Genomic DNA, 20,469 nt, shown 5'->3' with positions numbered 1-20,469 from the left:
CAAGTCACATCGCCCGCAGCGGGTCGCCAGAGCAAGATTATTTAGTTCCCTCCTTTTCTCCCAAGGGTGCTGGCTCGATTCACCACCCGCAAAGGCCAGACTATTGCTGGCAACACTGAGGAGCCTCTTCGAATGAGGGTCAACGTTGTTTTCAATCTCATGACTTGTGGCTCAGTATTGCAACCTGCAGCCTTTTTAACCACTGTGGCATTAGATAGCATGCTTTAATAGACCTAAAAGAAGTGACTGACATACTCTATTGAATCCAGTAGAATGAAGGGCCTTATTTCAATGATGTCACGGAAAATAATTCGCCGACTGCATTGAACCAATGTAAGCTCCACAGATGAGAAATAACTGGACAAAGTCGAAGGTGATTGAAACTAATAGCAGCCTAATTCTTCAGAGCAGACACTATGGGTCACAGCTGGCCAACAGCTGCAGGCCTGAAAATTTCACTGGAAAAATATAGCAAGAGAGATCCTTCCCCATCCGGTAAGGGAAGTCCTTCTGGGAATATGGCTGAGTTCCTGCTTCCTGGCAGCAAAAGAACACATCTCTTTGTAAAGTGTTGTAAAGTGTTGATTGCCATGTATTTGTGCAGTATTACTTTGGAATATTTATTGTAACCTCGGAGTGCCTTTTCCCCTTAGCTGCCTCTTTCCTGTGCTTCAGGATTCATGCAATTCTTTTGCAAGAAGATAGCACTAAGATTGAAAGAGGTTGTTGATGAATTGGCAGTAATGCAACGCCGTCAACAGTCGATATAAACTTGGATTCAGGATAAATTTAAGGCTGTAGAAATGTTATAATATAAACAGAAATTTGTGCTTATATTAGCATGTCAACTGTATTCCACAGTACAAACTCCAATAACTCAACTGAATGAATAAGCAGAATCCTGACTCTGTATGGTATTATGAAGGGGCATTTTTGCCATCTTTATTTCAAGCCACACCTAGTAATCTTATTACTTGCACGCTCGTTAGTGGACCGAAGCCCAAGACCAATAACAGTTGAAATACGCAAGGGAACTGACAAGAGTGGCATTTCAGGATCCAACAGCTCTGGTACTCTAATGCATCATGCTATTTTGATCAAGCAATCAATGGTTGTGACCAACGTGAAAACAATAAAGAATATTCGCCTACTCATCTCACATATTCATGCAAGTCAAACTTCAGATGTAAAAATTTAGCAATAGCTTCAAAACAACATTCCTCTACAATCCACCCCCCCCCCCCCCCACCCCCTCACACACCCACACATCCCACGCCCCAACAACCACCACCACCACTTAAATTACACTGGCTTACAGTAAAATTTATCACAAGAGTAATATCCGGAACAAATCCAAACAGGGAGCCTTTCATGTCAGTCGCCTAGCAACACTGAACCGATGGTTTTGGATGACATCATTAGTTAAGCAGCACAGAAATGGTGCCCATGGGCAATGGTGACATCACGCCCATTAATCACAAGGTGAATTTGTTACAGCAAATTCAAAAGAGGCAGCCATTCACATCAACGGCTAAAAAACTTGGAATTGTGTCAGTTTAGCAAGAAGCTTAATCACGGGGCTGCTGCTTCTCCGCCCATCCTCCATTCCCTGCCCCATCCTGCATTTCCTACCCAACATGATCCATCTTTCTGTGCATCCTCAAGTAAGGAAAGCAACATCTTTATGAACTCATCACAATGTACTGTACTGGCAGGTGTATGGAGGCTGCAACTCATGTGTAGAGCAATCATTGCTGAGGTAAAAAGCTAATTTTCTTTGGTTTTGTCTTGAAAAGGCAAGGCCTATACAGCACACGAGGAAAAATAAATCATTCAGTGTGTGCAAGTGTGTGGAAACTTCTTTATCAAGATATCCTCTTCTGGAAACATTCCCTTAAAAAAAACCTTTGATGATCTCTGCTCTCGTTATATAAAGCTAAATGCCATTCGGCACAGTTGATGTCATCGTAAATCATCATCTTATGTTAACTGACATGACACAAATCAGCCCCCTACCTACCTGCAACTGCTCATTGCTAATACAGACATTCCCATCAAAATTTAAAGAGGTGATATGCTTAATTTACAATGGGGCAAAGCTGCAGGAGTGGGGGGTGGTGGCAAAAGGAATCTGTGTTATTACTCTTGGAAATAAACCTGGCGGAAGGGAACTGCTGACTTCAGATTCAACCTTTCCTCAATACATGGTTTATTTAGCTTAACATATCTTCAACAGGAGAGAAAAATAATATTTCACATGAGGTGAACGGAATAAAAATGCAATTTAAACATTTAAACGGTTCATTGGAAAATGGCGCCGTGATGGTTAAGACAAGTGGAGTGAGGATGGTACCACAGCAAATGTCTACACTAATCATACACAAAGCAAAACAAAAACACTACCCTCAATGCACAATTTGGCACAAAAGGTTTCAGAGGCAGTCAAAATGCCAGCTTTTCAATGTTAACAAATTGCCTCCTGTAACAAAACACTTGGTCCAACTGTGACTGATGGTTCAAGCAAAATGTTTGAAATATAGCGCATGTTGTCACTGGGCTTGTTCATTTATGGATACCAAACACACAACAGGAACAGTCACTGTTCAACCCAAGGACTTGCGTGGCGTGTGACACATTTTTTTACAATACCAATAATCACCTCATTGATCCGACCGGGGTAATCTCCAGCACATAACTTTAAACACAAGACACGACTCAAGTTTGGAAGGACACCGGGAAATGTACTGTTCCCCACTGCGTCAAGGAGATAAAACAGAAGCATATCACACAACCACTACTGCATGACACTTACAAGCAATAAGGTAAGTGTAAGATGTTAGACTGCTGCAGCTCAGTGCTCTGTGCCCTTATACGGAAACGTCCAAGAAATGCTAAGTCTTGGATGGGTTGAAGAGGAAAGGGAAGGTGGATAGTTCTCACACTTTTACTGTTTTGACCGCATAAGCATGGAGACAGTTTCATCCTTTGAGGTAAAAACTGTTCTTTATCCATTCGCCAGAGTTTTTCCTTCCCTTAATGTGGAGATACCGACTCAACAGCTCCATGACTGTGGCCAGAGCGTCCAACAGGTTCAAGCCTGGTTCTCACCTGACGGCACATAGGAATTTGCAAGGGGTGTCATTTGACAGCAGTTAGAAATGTGAACACAGCTTTCTTTTGTTACCTCCTCTTCTCCCCAACTTAAGAGGTGGTGATGCCAATGGCAGAAATCTTGTAGAAGAAATCAGGCAAGTTAGCACAGTGAGGGGAAAGCCAAACTGGAGCCTCTGCTGTCTGCGTAACTCAACCAATCGCTGGATTAGTCTGAGACACAGGCAATTAGACCCGGGTACAAGGTCACACCAGGAAAAACGATTACCAGCACCTTGTTTAGATAGAAGACAAACTGTTTTGTATATTAAGCTGGAGAGGGATGACGTAGAGGCACACTATCTCCTTAAAAGGAAGAATGGAATGTGCTTGGCCTGGTAAACTGAAGAGCAGACATTAATACATTTGGCCACACCTCCTCTCTTACCTCAATGATCCTGTCATGAACTTGGAGTCCATCTGCTCTGTCAGCAGGCCCTTTCTCCATAACTTTGGAAACATAAATTCCTTCGCTCGAAGATTCTTCCTCACTGTCCTAGAAAGCAAGGCAACAGAGAGTCAGTGGGGGTTTGGAAGCAGGTAACCCCTGGTCGAGATAATTACATGCTTTCCTTGCTTTCGGGGTTGGAAAGGGAAGGGGGTAGGGCTCAACTAACAATTTAATGTTTACTAATTCAAATGGTAACCTTAAACTCTGCAGGATCCATCCTGGGCCCCTTAACACTAAAATATACCTGATGCTCACCTGATGAAAGCTAGTGATTGCAAACAAACCTGCTGGACTTTAACCTGGTGTTGTAAGACTTCTTACTAAAATATACCATTAAGAGTTATTTTAGACTGGTAGTTGTGGTAGAACTCATAAGTAGACCTCACACCTCATGACCAGAACGTTGAGGGTCCCAACATGGACCTTGCAGTGTGCATGTTGCTTGTGATATTTCCACCATTTTAGCAGTGGCTACAGTTCAAAAGTACTTCACCCAGGGCCAGCTGGGTCCTGAGGTTGTGAAATGCCTGGAGAATAAGACCCTGATGACAGACATGGAGAGCGTCAGTCGTGGCTCAGTGGGTTCAAGCCCCACCCCATAGACTTCAGCACAAATATCTGGATTGACATTCCAGGGCAGTACTGAGGGAGTGTCGCGTTGTCAGAGCTGCTGACTTTTAGAAGAATGTCAAATCGAGGTTCCGTCTGCCCCCTCCAGTGGAGGCAAAAACATCCCCTGACACTATTACGAAGAATCGCAGTCAGCCCTTATGTCCCGGGCAATATCTGTTCCTCAATTATCATCATTACATACAGATTATCTGGTCGTGATCGCATTGTTATTGGTTACTGTGTTCCCTACATCAAAAGAGTGACTAGACGGTAGAATTATTTAATGTGCTTCAGGACATCCTGTGGTTGTGAAAGTGCTACCTAAATGCAAGTCTTTCTTTTTCAGATGTAGTTTGTCAAATCAACAAAAACATTGAAAATACATGATTCATTTTTCAGAATTTATTAAAGCACAATTCTCAAGCCAGTAAAACTGATTGGCTAATAGTGCTTGCTTGATCCTTGTAGTATAACAGTCGCAATTGGTAGATAGGTCAGTCGAATGATGTGCAGTAATTATTTTAAACACCTTTACACGTCGTGTATTCCAGTTGCTCCTGTCTGAACTACAAGACATGACTAAACTGCACCTATACACCTCACCATGACTAAAATGTCAAAACAGCATTTTAAAATAGAAAATTCCCTAAACACAGTCAACAGCGACTAAAATAGAACCGGATGATTGCAGAATGCACATATTTTTCAGACAAAGTTCTGCAAGTATACTTCTCGGACTCCCATTTTCAGTAGATGTGTTAAGTCACATGGGCGGCATGGTGGCAGAGCAGTTAGACTGCTGCCTCACAGCGCCAGAGACCCAGGTTCAATTCCAGCCTTGGCTAACTGTCTGTGTGGAGTTTGTACGTTCTCCCAGTGTCTGCGTGGGTTTCCTCCGACAGTCCAAAGATGTGCAAGTTAGGTGCATTAGTCATGATAAATTGCCCCTTAGTATCCAGGAGGTGCAGGTTAGGATATGGGGTTACAGGGGAGTGGGCATGGGTGGAGAGTTCATTCAAAGGGTCGATACAGACTCGATGGGCCGAATGGCCTTCTTCTGCACTGCAGGGATTCTATGATTCGATAAACTGTATTCTATAGTCCAAAACAAACTGCAGCATAAGTATTGAAAACACTTCATTGACTGAATCAATGAAGCAGCATCGCCTTTTAGGACCTTGGGAAAACTTTGTCAGAGCCTCACTGTGGCTCATGTGTTCCTGATTTGCCCTCAGTAATAAATGACACATCTCTGTCCACACCCCAAAAGCCTTCGCCCAGGTTTAATTCCCTGTGCAGCCAAGTCACATTTCAACTCAAGATGACGAAGTCTGAGGAGAATGCTCAAGAAGACCACTAACACGCATAGATCCGGAGTCATACGAACATATGATTTAGGAGCGCCACTCGGCCCCTCAAGCCTGCCCACCATTCAATAAGATCATGGCTGATCCGAATGTAATCTCGACTCCACATTCCTGCCTACCCCTGATAACCATTCACCCCCTTGCTTAACCATTCAACCCTTGCTTAACAACAATCTATCTACCTCTGTGTAAAAGACATTCAAAGACTCTGCCTGAACCACCTTCTGAGGAAGAAAATTCCACAGCCTCTGAGATAATTGTTTTCCCCTCATCTCGGTCTTAAATGGAAGCCCCCTTATTTTTAAATGAAGTCAGAGTTCTAAACTCTCCATAGGAGGAAACATCCTCTTCACTTCCACCCTATCAAAACCCCTCAGGATCTTGTATCTTTCAATCCGGTTGCCTCTTACTCTTCTTCTCCAGCAGATACAAGCTCTTCCTCATAACACAACCCTCCCATTTCCATTCCAGGTAAGAGGCTGATAAACCTTCTCTGAACAGCTTCCAACGCATTTAAATCCTTCCTTAAATGAGGAGACCAGTACTATCTGCAGTATTCCAGATATGGGCCGGGATTCTCCCCCAACCGGCAGGGCGGGCCGTACCGGCGCCAAAGAGTGGCGAGAACCACTCCAGTGTCAGGCCGACCGGAAGGTGCGGAATCCTCCGCACTTCCGGGGGATAGGCCGGAGTTGGAGTGGTTAGCGCCGCGCCAACCGACGCCGAAGGGCCTCCACCGGCCGGCGCGAGTTGGCGCATGCGCGGGAGCGTCAACATGTTCTGGCATGCGCAGAACCGCTGGCCTGATCCCTGTGCATGTGCAGGGGGTTTCTTCTCCGCGCCAGCCACCGCGGAGCTTTACACAGGCCGGCACGGAGGGAAAGAGTGCCCCCACGGCACAGGCCCGCCCGCAGATCGTTGGGCCCCGATCACGGGCCAAGCCACTTTGGGGGCCCTCCCCGGGGCCGGATCACCCCGTGCCCCCCCCGAGGACTCTGCAGGCCGCCCTCGGAGCCAGGTCCCGCCAGTACGCACCTTATCCATTTCGCGCCGGTAGGGCCGGCTGAAAACAGGCGGCCACTTGGCCCATCGGGGGCCAGTAGAATCGGCAGGGGGGCCACTGCCAACGGCCCCCAACCGGCGCGACGTGATACCCGCATCTGCCAAAAAAAACAGCGCCGGAGAATTCGGCCGCAGGCGTCGGAGCGGCGGGACGGGATTCACGCCGCCTCCCGGCGATTGTCACCAATGCCCTGTATAACTCAAGTGTAAACTCGTGTATTCAATTCCCTTCACTAATAACAACATTCTATTAGCATTGCTAATTACTTCCTGTACCTGCATACTAATCTTTTGCAAATCATGCACTAGGGCACCCAGATCCCTCTGTATCTCAGAGCTCTGCAATCTCTTTTGATAATATGCTTCCCTTTTATTGTCCTGCCAAAATAGGTAAATTCACATTTTCCAACATATATACTCCATTTTCCAGATCTTTTTGTCCACTCATTTTATTATCTATCCTTATCCTTTTGTAACTTCATGCCCTCTTCAGTACTCCCTTTCCGTCCCATCTTTATTTCATCAACAAATTTAGCAATCTTACCATCCAAGTCATTGAAATAAATTGTAAAGTGTTGAGAGCCCAGCACTGATTGCTGTGGTACATTACATTCTGCCAATCAGAAAATAACCCATTTATCGCTACCCTCTGTTGGCCAGCCTATCTTCCATAAATGTCAATGTAAAATTCCCCTGCAACGCGAGCTTTTATTTTCCACAAAAACCTATGATGTGGCACCTGATCAAATGTCTTCTGAAAATCTAAGTGCACTACATCCACCAGTCCCCCTTTATTTACAGCCTCCTGTTACTTCTTCAAAGAACATCCAGAAATTGGTTAAACAATTCCCTTCACACAAGACCACGTTGACACTGCCTGATTACCTTATCTAAGTGCCCTGATATAACACTGCTATAATATTTAATTTTTAAAAATAAATTTAGAGTACCCAATTCATTTTTTCCAATTAAGGGGCAATTTAGCATGGCCAATCCACCTATCTGCACATCTTTGGGTTGTGGGGGCGAAACCCACTCAAACACGGGGAGAATGTGCAAACTCCACACGGACAGTGACCCAGAGCCGGGATCGAACCTGCGACCTTGGCGCCGTGAGGCAGCAGGGCTTACCCACTGCGCCACCATGCTGCCCTAACATTGCTGTAATAACTTTGAGCATTTTCACTGGGTCACTGTGGGAACGATGTGCAAGTGCCACTTGAGTATTTCTTTAGAATCCAGCAATGCACCCCCCACCCCCATTCTCATTTGCCTCATGCATCAGGAAGCTCAGGTAACTGGGGTGCCGAGACCCCCGCTCCTGCCCCCTCGAGTATCTAGACCCATTACCAAGTCTGTAGCAGACTGTAGCAGAGCGGCCTTAATGCACCCTGCATCTTTCTACTGATGTACCAGATGCCCACCTAATCAGAGTATGGAGTGCTCTCCCCAAATTACTTCTAACTTATCACCAACTCAGCCAGGGAAGATGTATTTATATATCAATTCATTGGATGAAGCTGTTACAGTTAAGGCCAGCATTTATTGCCCATGTTTAATTCCCTCGAGAAGGTAAAGGTGAGCTGCTATGTAGTCCATGTGGTGCAGGAACATCCACGCAGCATGGTAGCACAGTTGCTTCACAGCTCCAGGGTCCCAGGTTCGAATCCCGGCTTGGGTCACTGTCAGTGTGGAGTCTGCACGTTCTCCCCGTGTCTGCGTGGGTTTCCTCCGGGTCCTCCGGTTTCCTCCCACAAGTCCCGAAAGACGTGTTTATTAAGTAAATTGGACATTCTGAATTCTCCCTCTGTGCACCCGAACAGGCGCCTGAATGTGGTGACTACTTGTGACAATAAAGATTATTATTAGTACTGTTACCAGTACTAATAATAGTAATTCCAGGAATTTGACCCATGACTGTAAAGGAACGGTGATAGAATTCCAAGTCAGAATGGTGTGTGCGCCTTGGAGGGAAACTTGCAGGTGCTGGTGTCGTCAAGTACTTGCTCCCTAAAGTTCTCAGGTTCAAGAGGTTCGATCAAGGTAGCCTTGGCACAATGCTTGTGCCAACGACGGAGGAAGTGGATGTTTACGGTTGTGTATGCAACACCAGCAGGGTAGCAGAGTGGTTAGCACTATGGCTTCACAGCTCCAGAGTCCCATATTCGGTTCCCGGCTTGGGTCACCGTCTGTGCAGAGTCTGCACGTTCTCCCCGTGTCTGTGAGGGCTTCCTCCGGGTGCTCCGGTTTCCTCCCACAGTCCAAAGATGTGTAGGGGTTGGTGGATTGGCCATGCTAAATTGGCCATAGTATTCAAAAAGGTTAGCTGGGGTTACTGGTTTGTGGGTATAGGATGGAGGTGTGAGCTTAGGCGGGTTGGTCTTTCCGGTGTGGACTCGATGGGCCAAATGGCCTCCTTCTGCATTGTAAATTCTATGTCCAAATACCAATCAAGTGGTTGTTATGACCTGGATTGTGTCGAGCTTTCAGAGTGTTGTTGGAGTTGCAGTCATCCAGGCAAATGGAGATAATTCCATCATTCGCCTGGCTTGTTGCTCAAAAGGCTCTCAAACAAATGTCTTAGACTTGAATTTGCTTTTGATTTTATTTGAATGTCTCAGACCGGCTGTAAATACACAAATTGTCCACAGCATTTGGAAAGCTCCAGGGAAGAGTTGTAGCTTTGTTTCTTTATTTTATTTGATCTTCAGTAGCAAACATTACCGACAAAGACGGGCTTGTGAAAGTCTCCAACTCAAATGTTTACAAAGCAGCAATTCGGAGCAGTGCAAGGCCTGGGTGAAGTTTTAGGTTTCCACTGGACAGGTGCCGACAGCAGCAGATTACCATGTTATACTGAGAGGTTATCTCCCAACACAAGCTTAGTTTCTACAATTTCCATTCCAATTCCCTTCCCGCATCTAGTGGTGCACTAAGGCAGACTTTTGTTTGTTTCCATCGCTAGTAATCCCCGGGGCTTACAGCTTGAGGGGCGCCACTCCCCATCAAGTGTGGCTGACTCAGAGTCTCTCCTGTTCTCTCTGCCAGCCATTGGCCTGTTGGCAAGGATTTGCAGGTTGACTCACTCAACCGGTTTGTCCGCGTTATGGGCGCACCTTCCTTGGTCATCAAGACCCAGGGTAGAACTCGAACCCAGAGCTCCTGGCTCAGAGCAGGGATGCTACCCACTGTGCCACAAGACCTACAGTTTCTACACATAAAGCATCCGACCTTGGGTGACTGTGTGGAGTTTGCACGTTCCCCCCGTGACTGCGTGGATTTCCTCCGGAAGCATCGGTTTCCTCCCACAGTCCAAAGATGGGCCAGTTAGGTGGATTATCCACGCTAATTGCCTCTTCGTGTCCAAAGGTTAGGTGTGGGTTACAGGGATAAGGCGGGGTCGTGAGTCTAGGTAGGGTACTATTTCATAGGGTGGGTGCAGACTCGATGGGCCAAATGGCCTCTCTCTGCTGTGCAGGGATTCTATGAAACCAAGCTTTGACACTCCACTTCAACCATCGTGACTCTTGCCACTTTACCAGACTGCCCAAGTTCACAGCAAGTCAAAGATGAGCAAGAGCTTTCCCTACTTTGGAAAACCAAATCTATTTTATTTGGCTCTCCTCAATAGCACCATAATTTTGAGCTAAGTCTAATCCTCTCTCTGGAAACTCACTCGCACTAAACCAAATAGCTCACAATTGAGCTGAGATTTCAGTCATACCAGATCCCCGCACAAGTAACACTTTTCCCTTTCTACAAGTGCACCACCGCCAAAAACACTCTCTTATCTTTCCATTGTCTCAAGATTCAACTATTCCAATGTTGTTCTCATCAGCTCCCCCAGCTTTAACCTGCACAAACTTCGATCCGCTCACAGACCATCCCAATCTTCAACAAGCTTCACCAATCATCCCAATCCTCAACAAGCTTCACCAACATCCCAATCCTCAGCAAGCTTCACCTACCATCCCAATCCTCAGCAAGCTTCACCTACCATCCCAATCCTCAACAACCTTCACCTACCATCCCAATCCTCAGCAAGCTTCACCCATCATCCCAATCCTCAGCAAGCTTCACCAACATCCCAATCCTCAACAACCTTCACCTACCATCCCAATCCTCAGCAAGCTTCACCTACCATCCAAGTCCTCAGCAAGCTTTACCTATCATCCCAATCTTCAGCTAGCTTCTCCTACCAGCCCAATCCTCAGCAAGCTTCACCAACATCCCAATCCTCAGCATGCTTGACCCACCATCCAAGTCCTCAGCAAGCTTCAGCTACCATCCCAATCCTCAGCAAGCTTCACCAATCAGCTCTATAGTCAGCAAACTTCACCTTACATCCCAATCCTCAGCAAGCTTCACCCATCATCCCAATCCTCAGCAAGCTTCACCAATATCCCAATCCTCAGCAAACTTCACCTACCATCCCAATCCTCAGCAAGCTTCACCTATCATCCCAATCCTCAGCAAGCTTCACCTATCATCCCAATCCTCAGCAAGCTTCACCAACATCCCAATCCTCAGCAAACTTCACCTTACATCCCAATCCTCAACAAGCTTCACCTATCATCCCAATCCTCAGCAAGCTTCACCTACCATCCAATCCTCAGCAAGCTTCACCTATTATCCCAATTGTTAGCCAGCTTCACCTTTCATCCCAATCCTCAGCAAGCTTCACCTACCATCCCAATCCTCAACAAGCTTCACCAACATCCCAATCCTCAGCAAGCTTCACCAACATCCCAATCCTCAGCAAGCTTCACCTACCATCCAATCCTCAGCAAGCTTCACCTACCATCCAATCCTCAGCAAGCTTCACCTACCATCCAATCCTCAGCAAGCTTCACCTACCATCCCAATCCTCAACAACCTTCACCTACCATCCCAATCCTCAGCAAGCTTCACCCATCATCCCAATCCTCAGCAAGCTTCACCCATCATCCCAATCCTCAGCAAGCTTCACCTACCATCCAATCCTCAACAAGCTTCACCAACATCCCAATCCTCAGCAAGCTTCACCCATCATCCCAATCCTCAGCAAGCTTCACCTACCATCCCAATCCTCAACAAGCTTCACCTATCATCCCAATCCTCAGCAAGCTTCACCTATCATCCCAATCGTTAGCAAGCTTCACCTTTCATCCCAATCCTCAGCAAGCTTCACCTATCATCCCAATCCTCAGCAAGCTTCACCTACCATCCAATCCTCAGCAAGCTTCACCTATCATCCCAATCGTTAGCAAGCTTCACCTACCATCCCAATCCTCAGCAAGCTTCACCTATCATCCCAATCCTCAGCAAGCTTCACCTACCATCCAAACCTCAGCAAGCTTCACCTATCATCCCAATCGTTAGCAAGCTTCACCTTTCATCCCAATCCTCAGCAAGCTTCACCTATCATCCCAATCGTTAGCAAGCTTCACCTACCATCCCAATCCTCAACAACCTTCACCTATCATCCCAATCCTCAGCAAGCTTCACCTATCATCCCAATCCTCAGCAAGCTTCACCTACCATCCCAATCCTCAGCAATCTTCACCCATCATCCCAATCCTCAGCACGCATCACCTACCATCCAATCCTCAGCAAGCTTCACCTATCATCCCAATCGTTAGCAAGCTTCACCTTTCATCCCAATCCTCAGCAAGCTTCACCCATCATCCCAATCCTCAGCAAGGTTCACCTACCATCCCAATCCTCAGCAAGCTTCAGCTACCATCCCAATCCTCAGCAAGGTTCACCCGCCATCCAAATTTTCAGCCAGCTTCACCTATCACCGCAATCTCCAGCTGGCTTCACCTATCATCCCAGTCCTCAGCAAGCTTCACCGCTTCCCGGCCTTCCAACAAACCCAACTTGTCCAAATATACTCCCTCTTTGGTCTGCAAACTTCTCCAAGTCTCCTGCTTCTTTCTCTCAGGCTCCTGTTCTCTCGCTGGTCTCCTGCTCCCTATTTTGTGCAGCAATGCTAGCGCGTGGAGCAGCCAATCTGGAGGAAAATAAAATTTACTTCTCGGAAATGCGGGGGGGGGGGGGGGGAGAGAGAAGCAAGGCTTTCGACCATAAAGTAAGGTGCCAATTTTAAATGCGAGTTGCCTTATTTATAACTAGCTCATGCATCCCCACAGTATGAGTGATGCCCAGGAACCTGGAGAGGAGAAGTAACATTTGACTTGTACGCAAATTCAAACACTCGTCCGACCACACTGATTTACTTAAGATGATTTCATTTGATCGGGCTATTTCAGAGACAAATATTTTGGTACAGGAAAGAAAATTGGGGTCAAGACTCCACTTAAAGCCGGGCCATACCTTTTCCAAATAAATCTATTTGTAAAGTTCAGCTCAATTATCTTTTTCTCCCTTTAATCGCAGTATCAGCAAACTACTGTAATCACAGTCTGCTTGAGCCACTTTAGGTGCTATCACTGTGCATGACAGAATTATTGCAGCAAATTCAAAATTGATTTTGCTTTTTCAAAAGGCCAGTGATCAGAATTTAGGCAGCGAATTGCAAGACAATTCGAAGCAGCACAGTTCATGGGCCGGGATTCTCCCTTACCCGGCGGGGCGGGGGGGTCCCAGCGGGAGGGAGTGGCGTGAACCACTCCGGCGTCGGGCCGCCCCAAAGGTGCGGATTTCTCCGTACCTTTAGGGACCAAGCCCTCACCTTGAGGGCCTAGGCCCGCGCGGAGTGGTTGGCGCCCCGCCGGCCGGCAGTAAAGATCTTTGGCGCCACGCCAGTCGGGGCCGAAGGGACTCCGCCGGCCGGCGGAAGTCCGCGCATGCGCGGGAGCGGCTGCTGGGGCAGGGGGGGGGGGTCACTTCCGCATCGGCCATTGCGTAGGATATGGCCGAGTCGGAAGGAAAAGAGTGCCCCCGCGGCACAGGCCCGCCCGCGGATCGGTGGGCCCCGATCGCGGGCCAGGCCACCGTGGGGGCACCCCCCGGGGCCAGATCGCCCCGCGCCCCCTCCAGGACCGCAGAGCCCGCCCGCGCCGCTAGTCCCGCCAGGAAGGTAGGTGGTTTGATTCACACCGGCGGGACTGGCATGACAGCAGTGGGACTACAGCCCATCGCAGTCCGGAGAATCGCCGGCGGGGGGGGGGGGGGGGGGGGGGGGGGGGGGGGGGGGGGCGATTGGCTCGGCGCAATTCCCGCCCCCGCCGAATTTTCAGCACCGGATAATTCGGCGGCCGGCGGGGGTGGGATTCATGGGAGGTCGGAGAATCCCGCCCATGTTCTCATATATTGAGCTAGGTTTTGAAATGGCCTCTGATCAATAGACTTGTATACAAAAATCGAACTATGGCTCATCTTTATTATTTAATCACGTTCTTAATAATAGCGGGTGATGTGGGCAGAAAATGTAATCAGCAAAGGAACCTGGATTTCATCCAATCCATAAGAAACTCCTCGATTCCACATTCACAATCAAATTAGATCTTTCCCCCTCTCACTCCTGGCTTTTTCTGCCTGTGTCACTCGCTAAACTGTAAAAACTTTTCTACTCTTTCTGTTTCCAAAATCACCGAATTTCTAACACCTTTTAACCCATCTCTTTAACTTCAGGGGTTGTAAAACCTCGTTGAAGATATATACATAGAATCAAACCCAAAGGATCTGAAAACTTTCAGTGCCACTTGGGTGGTAAGTCCAGCCTTGGGTGACTGTCTGTGCAGAGTTTGCATGTTCTCTCCATGTCTACGTGGGTTTCAAAGATGTGCAGGTTAGGTGGGGTTATGGGTTACAGAGATGGGTCGGGGCAGGGGGCCTAGGCTGGGTGCTCTTTCAGAGGGTCAGTGCAGACTCAATGAGCCAATGGTCTCTTTCTGCACTGCCGGAATTCTATGGTTTATGAATAAGTCTATCCAGGCATCAAAGGTCATTAACAAAACCTAAATGAAACTGAAATCATTTTTACCTTGCTTAACACACAAATAAAATATATACATTCAACCTAAAATTATACATTGTCCATAACAACATGCTTAACCAGCCAAATGAGATTCTTTAAACAGATGCACAGATGCATGATCAGTGCATCTTCAGGTTTTTCGTGGCAACAGAAATTGAAGCTCGGTTGAAAGCAAGCTCCTAGGTCACTGTCCACCGACAGTGTGCAAAGGCATCATGAGGTTACTCCTCCTAATTTTGCCTTCTTTCTCAATTGGCTCCACTCAGTAGCTTCCCAGAATATCAGAGATGGAAAATGACCAGTGCCACATGACGAAATGGAAGAACACTTGCTTGTGACAACCGGGGAGCATGCGTGCACAAACATGCTTCACACCTTCCCAACTTATGCAAGTTTGTCTAAATGTGGTGCGACATGAGTCCCGGGTCCCGGTTGAGGACGCGCTCATGTGTGCAGAACTTGGCTGTGGGTTTCTGCTCGGCGATTCTGCGTTGTCGCGCGTCCTGGGGGCCGCCTTGGAGGGCGCTTGCACGGAGATCAGAGGCTGAATGCCCTTGACTGCTGAAGTGATTGCTGAAGTCTGGCAGCTTTGAATTTGTCTATATATTTGCTTCTGGAACATACCTCTTCATTCACCTGAGGAAAGAGCAGCGCTCCGAAAGCTAGTGACATCGAAACAAACCTGTTGGACTTTAACCTGGTGTTGTAAGACTTCGTACTGTGCTCACCCCAGTCCAACGCTGGCATTTCCACATTAAAACATAGACGGCAGAGTCAGTATTTGAGGTTTTAAAATTTTTTTTTATAAAAGGTCCAAATATTTTGCAACTTTATTTTATACAAAATCAACAATTATCATCAGTTGAATGCAACAATAGCCAGGTCAAGCAATAAAGCCAAGCATTGTGCCCAGGTTCATCCATATCAGCTTTGACAAAGAGTCATCTGGACTCGAAATGTTAGCTCTTTTCTCTCCAGACAGATGCTGCCAGACCTACTGAGATTTTCAAGTATTTTCTCTTTTGGTTTCAGATTGCAGCATTCATAGTATTCGTGTTTCCACCCATATCTTTCCAACATGGTGTAAAAATCATGACTTGTGCCTATACACTCCAGCTTCTATGCTCAGATTTACACCAGGGTCTGGATTCTCCGCTTCCCCCAGCCACATGGACTGGGATTCTCCGACCTGCGCCGGGTCGGAAAGTCCCCGGGGGGAGGTGCGAATTCCACCCCGACACCAGCTGCCCTATTCTCTGACGCTGCTTTTCGGGGGCCGGCGGGATTCCCGCCACGCCAGTCGGGGGTCGTTGACAGTGGCCCCCCTGGGGCCCGGTGGGCTGAGTGGCCGTCCAGTTTTGGCCAGTCCCGCTGGCGTGAATTACTCACCTCACGCACGGCGGGACCTGGCAGATAAGTGTGCGGGGGCTGTCCTCGGGGGGGGCACGCGATCGGGGCCGACCAATCTGCGGGCAGGCTGGTTCCATGGGGGGGCTTCTTTCCTCCCCGCGGGCCTCTGTAGCGCTCTGCCATATTGCCCGGGGACCGGCGCGGAGAACACCCGCACATGCACGGAAATACACCGGCCGGTCTGCGCATTCGCGGAAATACGCCGGCCGGTCCACGCATGCACAAGATCATGCTGGCCGTTCCGCGCATGCGCGAACCCTTCGGCGCCGGCTGGAGCGACAGCAACCACTCCAGCATCAAACTAGCCCCGAAAAATTGGAGAATTCCTCACTGTCGGGGGCTGTTGACGCCGGAGTGATTGGCGCCGGTTTTCCCGCCGGCGTGGGGACATAGCCCCATTTTCATAGAATACCGCCCGTGTTTGGTGGAGGCGCGCCGTTTACTGGCAGCGGGATCTCTGCTCCTGCCACTTGTCAATGGGATTTTCCATTGAAGCCAGCCCACGCTGCAGGAAACCCGCGGATGGGGGTGCATTGCTGTCGGGAACAGGGTGCCCCAAGGGCCGGCAAGGGCCGGAGAATTCCATTGCAGAAAGCCAGTTTAAAACAGTAATGAAACCAACCTTATTTAATTTAAAAACGTATTTAAGTGAGTAATTTGTAAAACAAATTATACGTGTGTTCAAAAGAAACAATTTAAACAATGTATGATTTAATAGTATCACTGGGTTAGAATCTTTTTTTTTTTTAAATTTAGAGTACCCAATTCGTTTTTTCCAATTAAGGGGCAATTTAGTGTGGCCAATCCACCTAGCCTGCACATCTTTGGGTTGTGGGGGTGAAACCCACGCAAACACGGGGAGAAAGTGCAAACTCCACACGGACAGTGACCCAGAGCCAGGATTGAACCTGGGACCTCGGCGCTGTGAAGCCGCAGGGCTAACCCACTGCGCCACCGTGCTGCCCTGGGTTAGAATCTTACCTGTGACAAGCAGCCTCGATTTCCCAAAGCTTCCATTAAACAGAACTTGGCATATGATTTGGCTGGGAGGGGAGAGAGAATGCGGAGATTTCACATCGTAAAGCCTGTTTGCTCTGTCAGATGAAATCACACAGTGGTTGGCTTGTGTGCTGTAGGTCTTCTTCATGGATTGATTGCTTGTCTTTCTGGGTCTTATTTACAAGCCAAAAATCTGCAGAATTGTGTATGGCGACAAAATCTGGTCACAGTGATGTAATTCCAACCGCAATGCACCACAGGAAGGAAAAATTGCAATGCTGTGTCACTAAAAGCCCGTACATTTTTTTTTGTTCCCAATGTTTTCTCTCTCTCTGCTCCTGTCCTCTTGAAGATCCAGACTCCGAGCTGGGACTCGGTCTCCAGTACCTTGGCCAAAGAACTCATGTATGACTCTCGGCAATGAGTGCTACTCGATCAACAAGCCCGATCCACATATCACCATGAACAATGGACAATTCCTCCCTCTACAGCTGGCTTGAACAGCAGCTGAAGCACCCCTATTGTCATTGCAACAAACCCATCGCGCTGAATTTCTTTGATAAGTTGGATATGACAAGGTTTAGAAAACATCCAACATATGCGAGGGAAATTTTAAAATGCAAATTGCACACGGCATCCATTTAAATGCAGTCCGGTCACCTTCGATAAATAAAATGGGTGCTCAAGTTTCACCCTGCAACAATTAAGGCCGGTTGTCCGACCATTCACTGGCAGCAGGATTCTTTGGTCCACAGGTACTCCCCGCAGTTTTCCCAGTGATGTGAGGCGGCTTCAATGGGAATTTCCATTGACAGCAGTGGGAGCAGGGAATCCCACCACCAGCGAACAGTCCGCCGCCTACCGTCACTGAGAAACATGCAACCGGGAGGTCAGAGAATCCCACGCGAAGAGTTATCTAAGCGTTAGGTCCTGAGAGTTGGACAGTCTTAACACTTCAACTTTCAATAAAACACAAGCTTTTCTGTATTATTGAATTGAAACAATTTAGTGCGAGCTTCCACTGCGTTTGTCTCCATTGAATGCATGGCATGTAGAATAATCTACTGTATGTAAATACACCTTTATCATAGTGTACTTTTTGGAAGTCAGCCAAATAACATGACAATTAAGAGTGCACTAAGGTATAACTAAGCCTTCATTAAAACAAAAATAATTTATCCGGTGTGAGTGTCGTTGGTTGGCCCATTCCTCGTTGCCCTTGAGAAAGCAGTGGTGAGCTGCCTTCTTGACCTGCTGCAGTGCATGTAGGGTAAACCCACAGTGCTTTTAGGGAGAGAGTTCCAGGATTATGACCCAGCAACAGTGAAGGAACGGCTATATATTTCCAAGTCTCAGAATGGTGAGTGACTTGGAGGGGAACCTCCAGCTAGTGGGGTTCCCAGGTATCTGCTGCCCTTGTCCTAGATGGTGGTGGTCAAGTGTTTGGAAGGTGCTGCCTAAGGAGCCTTGGTGAGTTTCTGCAGTCCATCTTGTAGACGTTAGACACAGCTGCCACTGTGCATTGGTGGTGAAGGGATTGAATGTTTGTGGAAAGGCTAGTATGTCTTGGATGGTGCCGAGCTTCTTGAGTGTTGTTGGAGCTGCACCCAATCCAGGCAAGTGGAAAGTGTTCCATCACACCATTGACTTGTGCCTCAGATAGTGGACAAGCTTTGAGGAGGAGTCAGGGGGTGAGTTACTCGCCACAGGATTCCTAGCCTTTGACCTACTCTGGGAGCCACAGTATTTAAATGGCTAGTCCAGTTCAGTTTCTGGTCAATGATATCCCCCAGGATGTTGATAATGGGACATTCAACGATGACAATGCCACTGAATGTCAAGGGGCGATGGTTAGATCGTCTCTTGTTGGAGATGGTCATTGCCTGATACCGGTGTGGCGCGAATGTTACTTTCCACTTGTCAGCCCAAGCCTGGATATTGTCTTCAATATTAATTAGTAACTTCAAATATCATAAAGTCCTACACTGAAATCCTTGCCAGAGTTGCAACAAGTGATTTTTTCCAGATACTTTAGACATGAAAGAAATTCTGAGGCGGTGAAGATGGGATCTTGAACAACAACACCCGTATAGCTGACATCTAGCTCAAGATGACATCTTGGTAAAAAGGAGTGAAAACATTCACTGTGAGCGATCACCGAGAGGAACATTATCTGATTGACAAATAGAGTGCCTTTTGGTGCTCATTCAAGAGGCTCCATGACATCTTAGGGCTAGAGCTTTGACTAATGTATTTGCCTAAAAATGCCTAATTGAACAGGAGCAAACAAATCAATGTTTTTTTAAAAAAAATTTTGAGTACCTGATTCTTTTTTTTCCCCAATTAAGGGGCAATTTTAACGTGGCAAATTCACCAACCTGCGCATCTTTTTGGGTTGTGGAGGTGAGACCCACGCAGTCACAGGGAGAATGTGCAAACTACACACGGACAGTAACTGGAATCGAACCCGGACCCTCGGCGCCGTGAGGCAGCAGTGCTAACCACTATACCACTGTGCCGTCCACAAATCAATGCCTGAGAATTTTGGACACTACTTACAGGCATGCTCGACTTACACAGCTCACCTGCTGCTGTAGCTTTTAAGAAGACTTTTGAGACACACATCGGGAAACATTTTGAGGTTGTTTGTCACAACTTCACCAATACAATCAATATTTATATGCGAAATTCTCTTGAGAACTTCCGTCACCTTAGACCAGTTAGTAGGAGAAACGTTGCTGTCTCCTCTGGATGAGGTCAGGCAAAGCAGCACAAGGAAAGAGGGACAGCAGAGCGAGGGAGGCTTCTGCCACTCTCTCCACAGGGCACCTCTTCCGTCTCTGGATCTCCACCACCAGGACCTCCAGTGTCACTTTGGAGAAAGTGTACACCCTCCTCCCCCAGTCCCTGCACCACCTTGACATGTGGTACTGTGGGTCAGCCAGCACACTCCACACCTTTAGTGATAAAGGTTGCATGGACTCAACACACATCCCAGGGAATTGCCCCGAATCAGTACTGGAATGTTTAACCTGCAGATATCTGTTCTCGAGTCTCCAGACACGTTTGTAATAGTAATTAGCAGCTAACCTCAGATGGCATACTAAAACTACATTTATTGAGCAAAGCAGCCACTTCACACTTAAAATTGAACTGTTGCTGTGGACTAAAAGCATTGTGATTTACACTTGTTTATTTTAGAATTTGAATTCAACCAACAGCCAGTGGTGGGGTTCGAGCCTGGAACCCCAGAGAATTGCTCTAGGTCTGCCCTGTACCATTAGGCCACAGGAGGAAGCCTGATTTACACAGGTAAGGGGCAACCTACTTACGATATTGGTAAAATAATTATCCTCTGGGTTTGGTCTCATCAACTCTGATACCATCAGGGAGCCGGGTGTGCAGGAGGCGGAAGAGGCCGATATTCTGGCCTTTGCGTCCCTGGTAGCCCGGCGAAGGATTCTTCTTCAGTGGAGGGATGCGTGGCCCCTAAG

At 47.5% G+C, this 20,469-nt stretch overlaps 1 protein-coding gene across 1 annotated transcript in view; it reads right to left on the bottom strand.

The window, feature by feature from the left end:
• LOC140396153 (PDZ domain-containing RING finger protein 4-like) overlaps positions 1-20,469 on the bottom strand; it is a 623,004-nt gene that overhangs the window by 581,461 nt on the left and 21,074 nt on the right. The window contains exon 3 of the mRNA XM_072484373.1: positions 3,539-3,646. Within this exon, the coding sequence (XP_072340474.1) occupies positions 3,539-3,646 (108 nt within the window). The remainder of the gene's footprint in view (positions 1-3,538; positions 3,647-20,469) is intronic.

The sequence above is a fragment of the Scyliorhinus torazame genome, chromosome 19 (assembly GCF_047496885.1).
Source record: "Scyliorhinus torazame isolate Kashiwa2021f chromosome 19, sScyTor2.1, whole genome shotgun sequence".
In the NCBI taxonomy this organism is placed as follows: Eukaryota; Metazoa; Chordata; class Chondrichthyes; order Carcharhiniformes; family Scyliorhinidae; genus Scyliorhinus; species Scyliorhinus torazame.
Note: the sequence above shows the minus strand (reverse complement) of the source record. Positions and strands in the feature narration are given on the sequence as shown.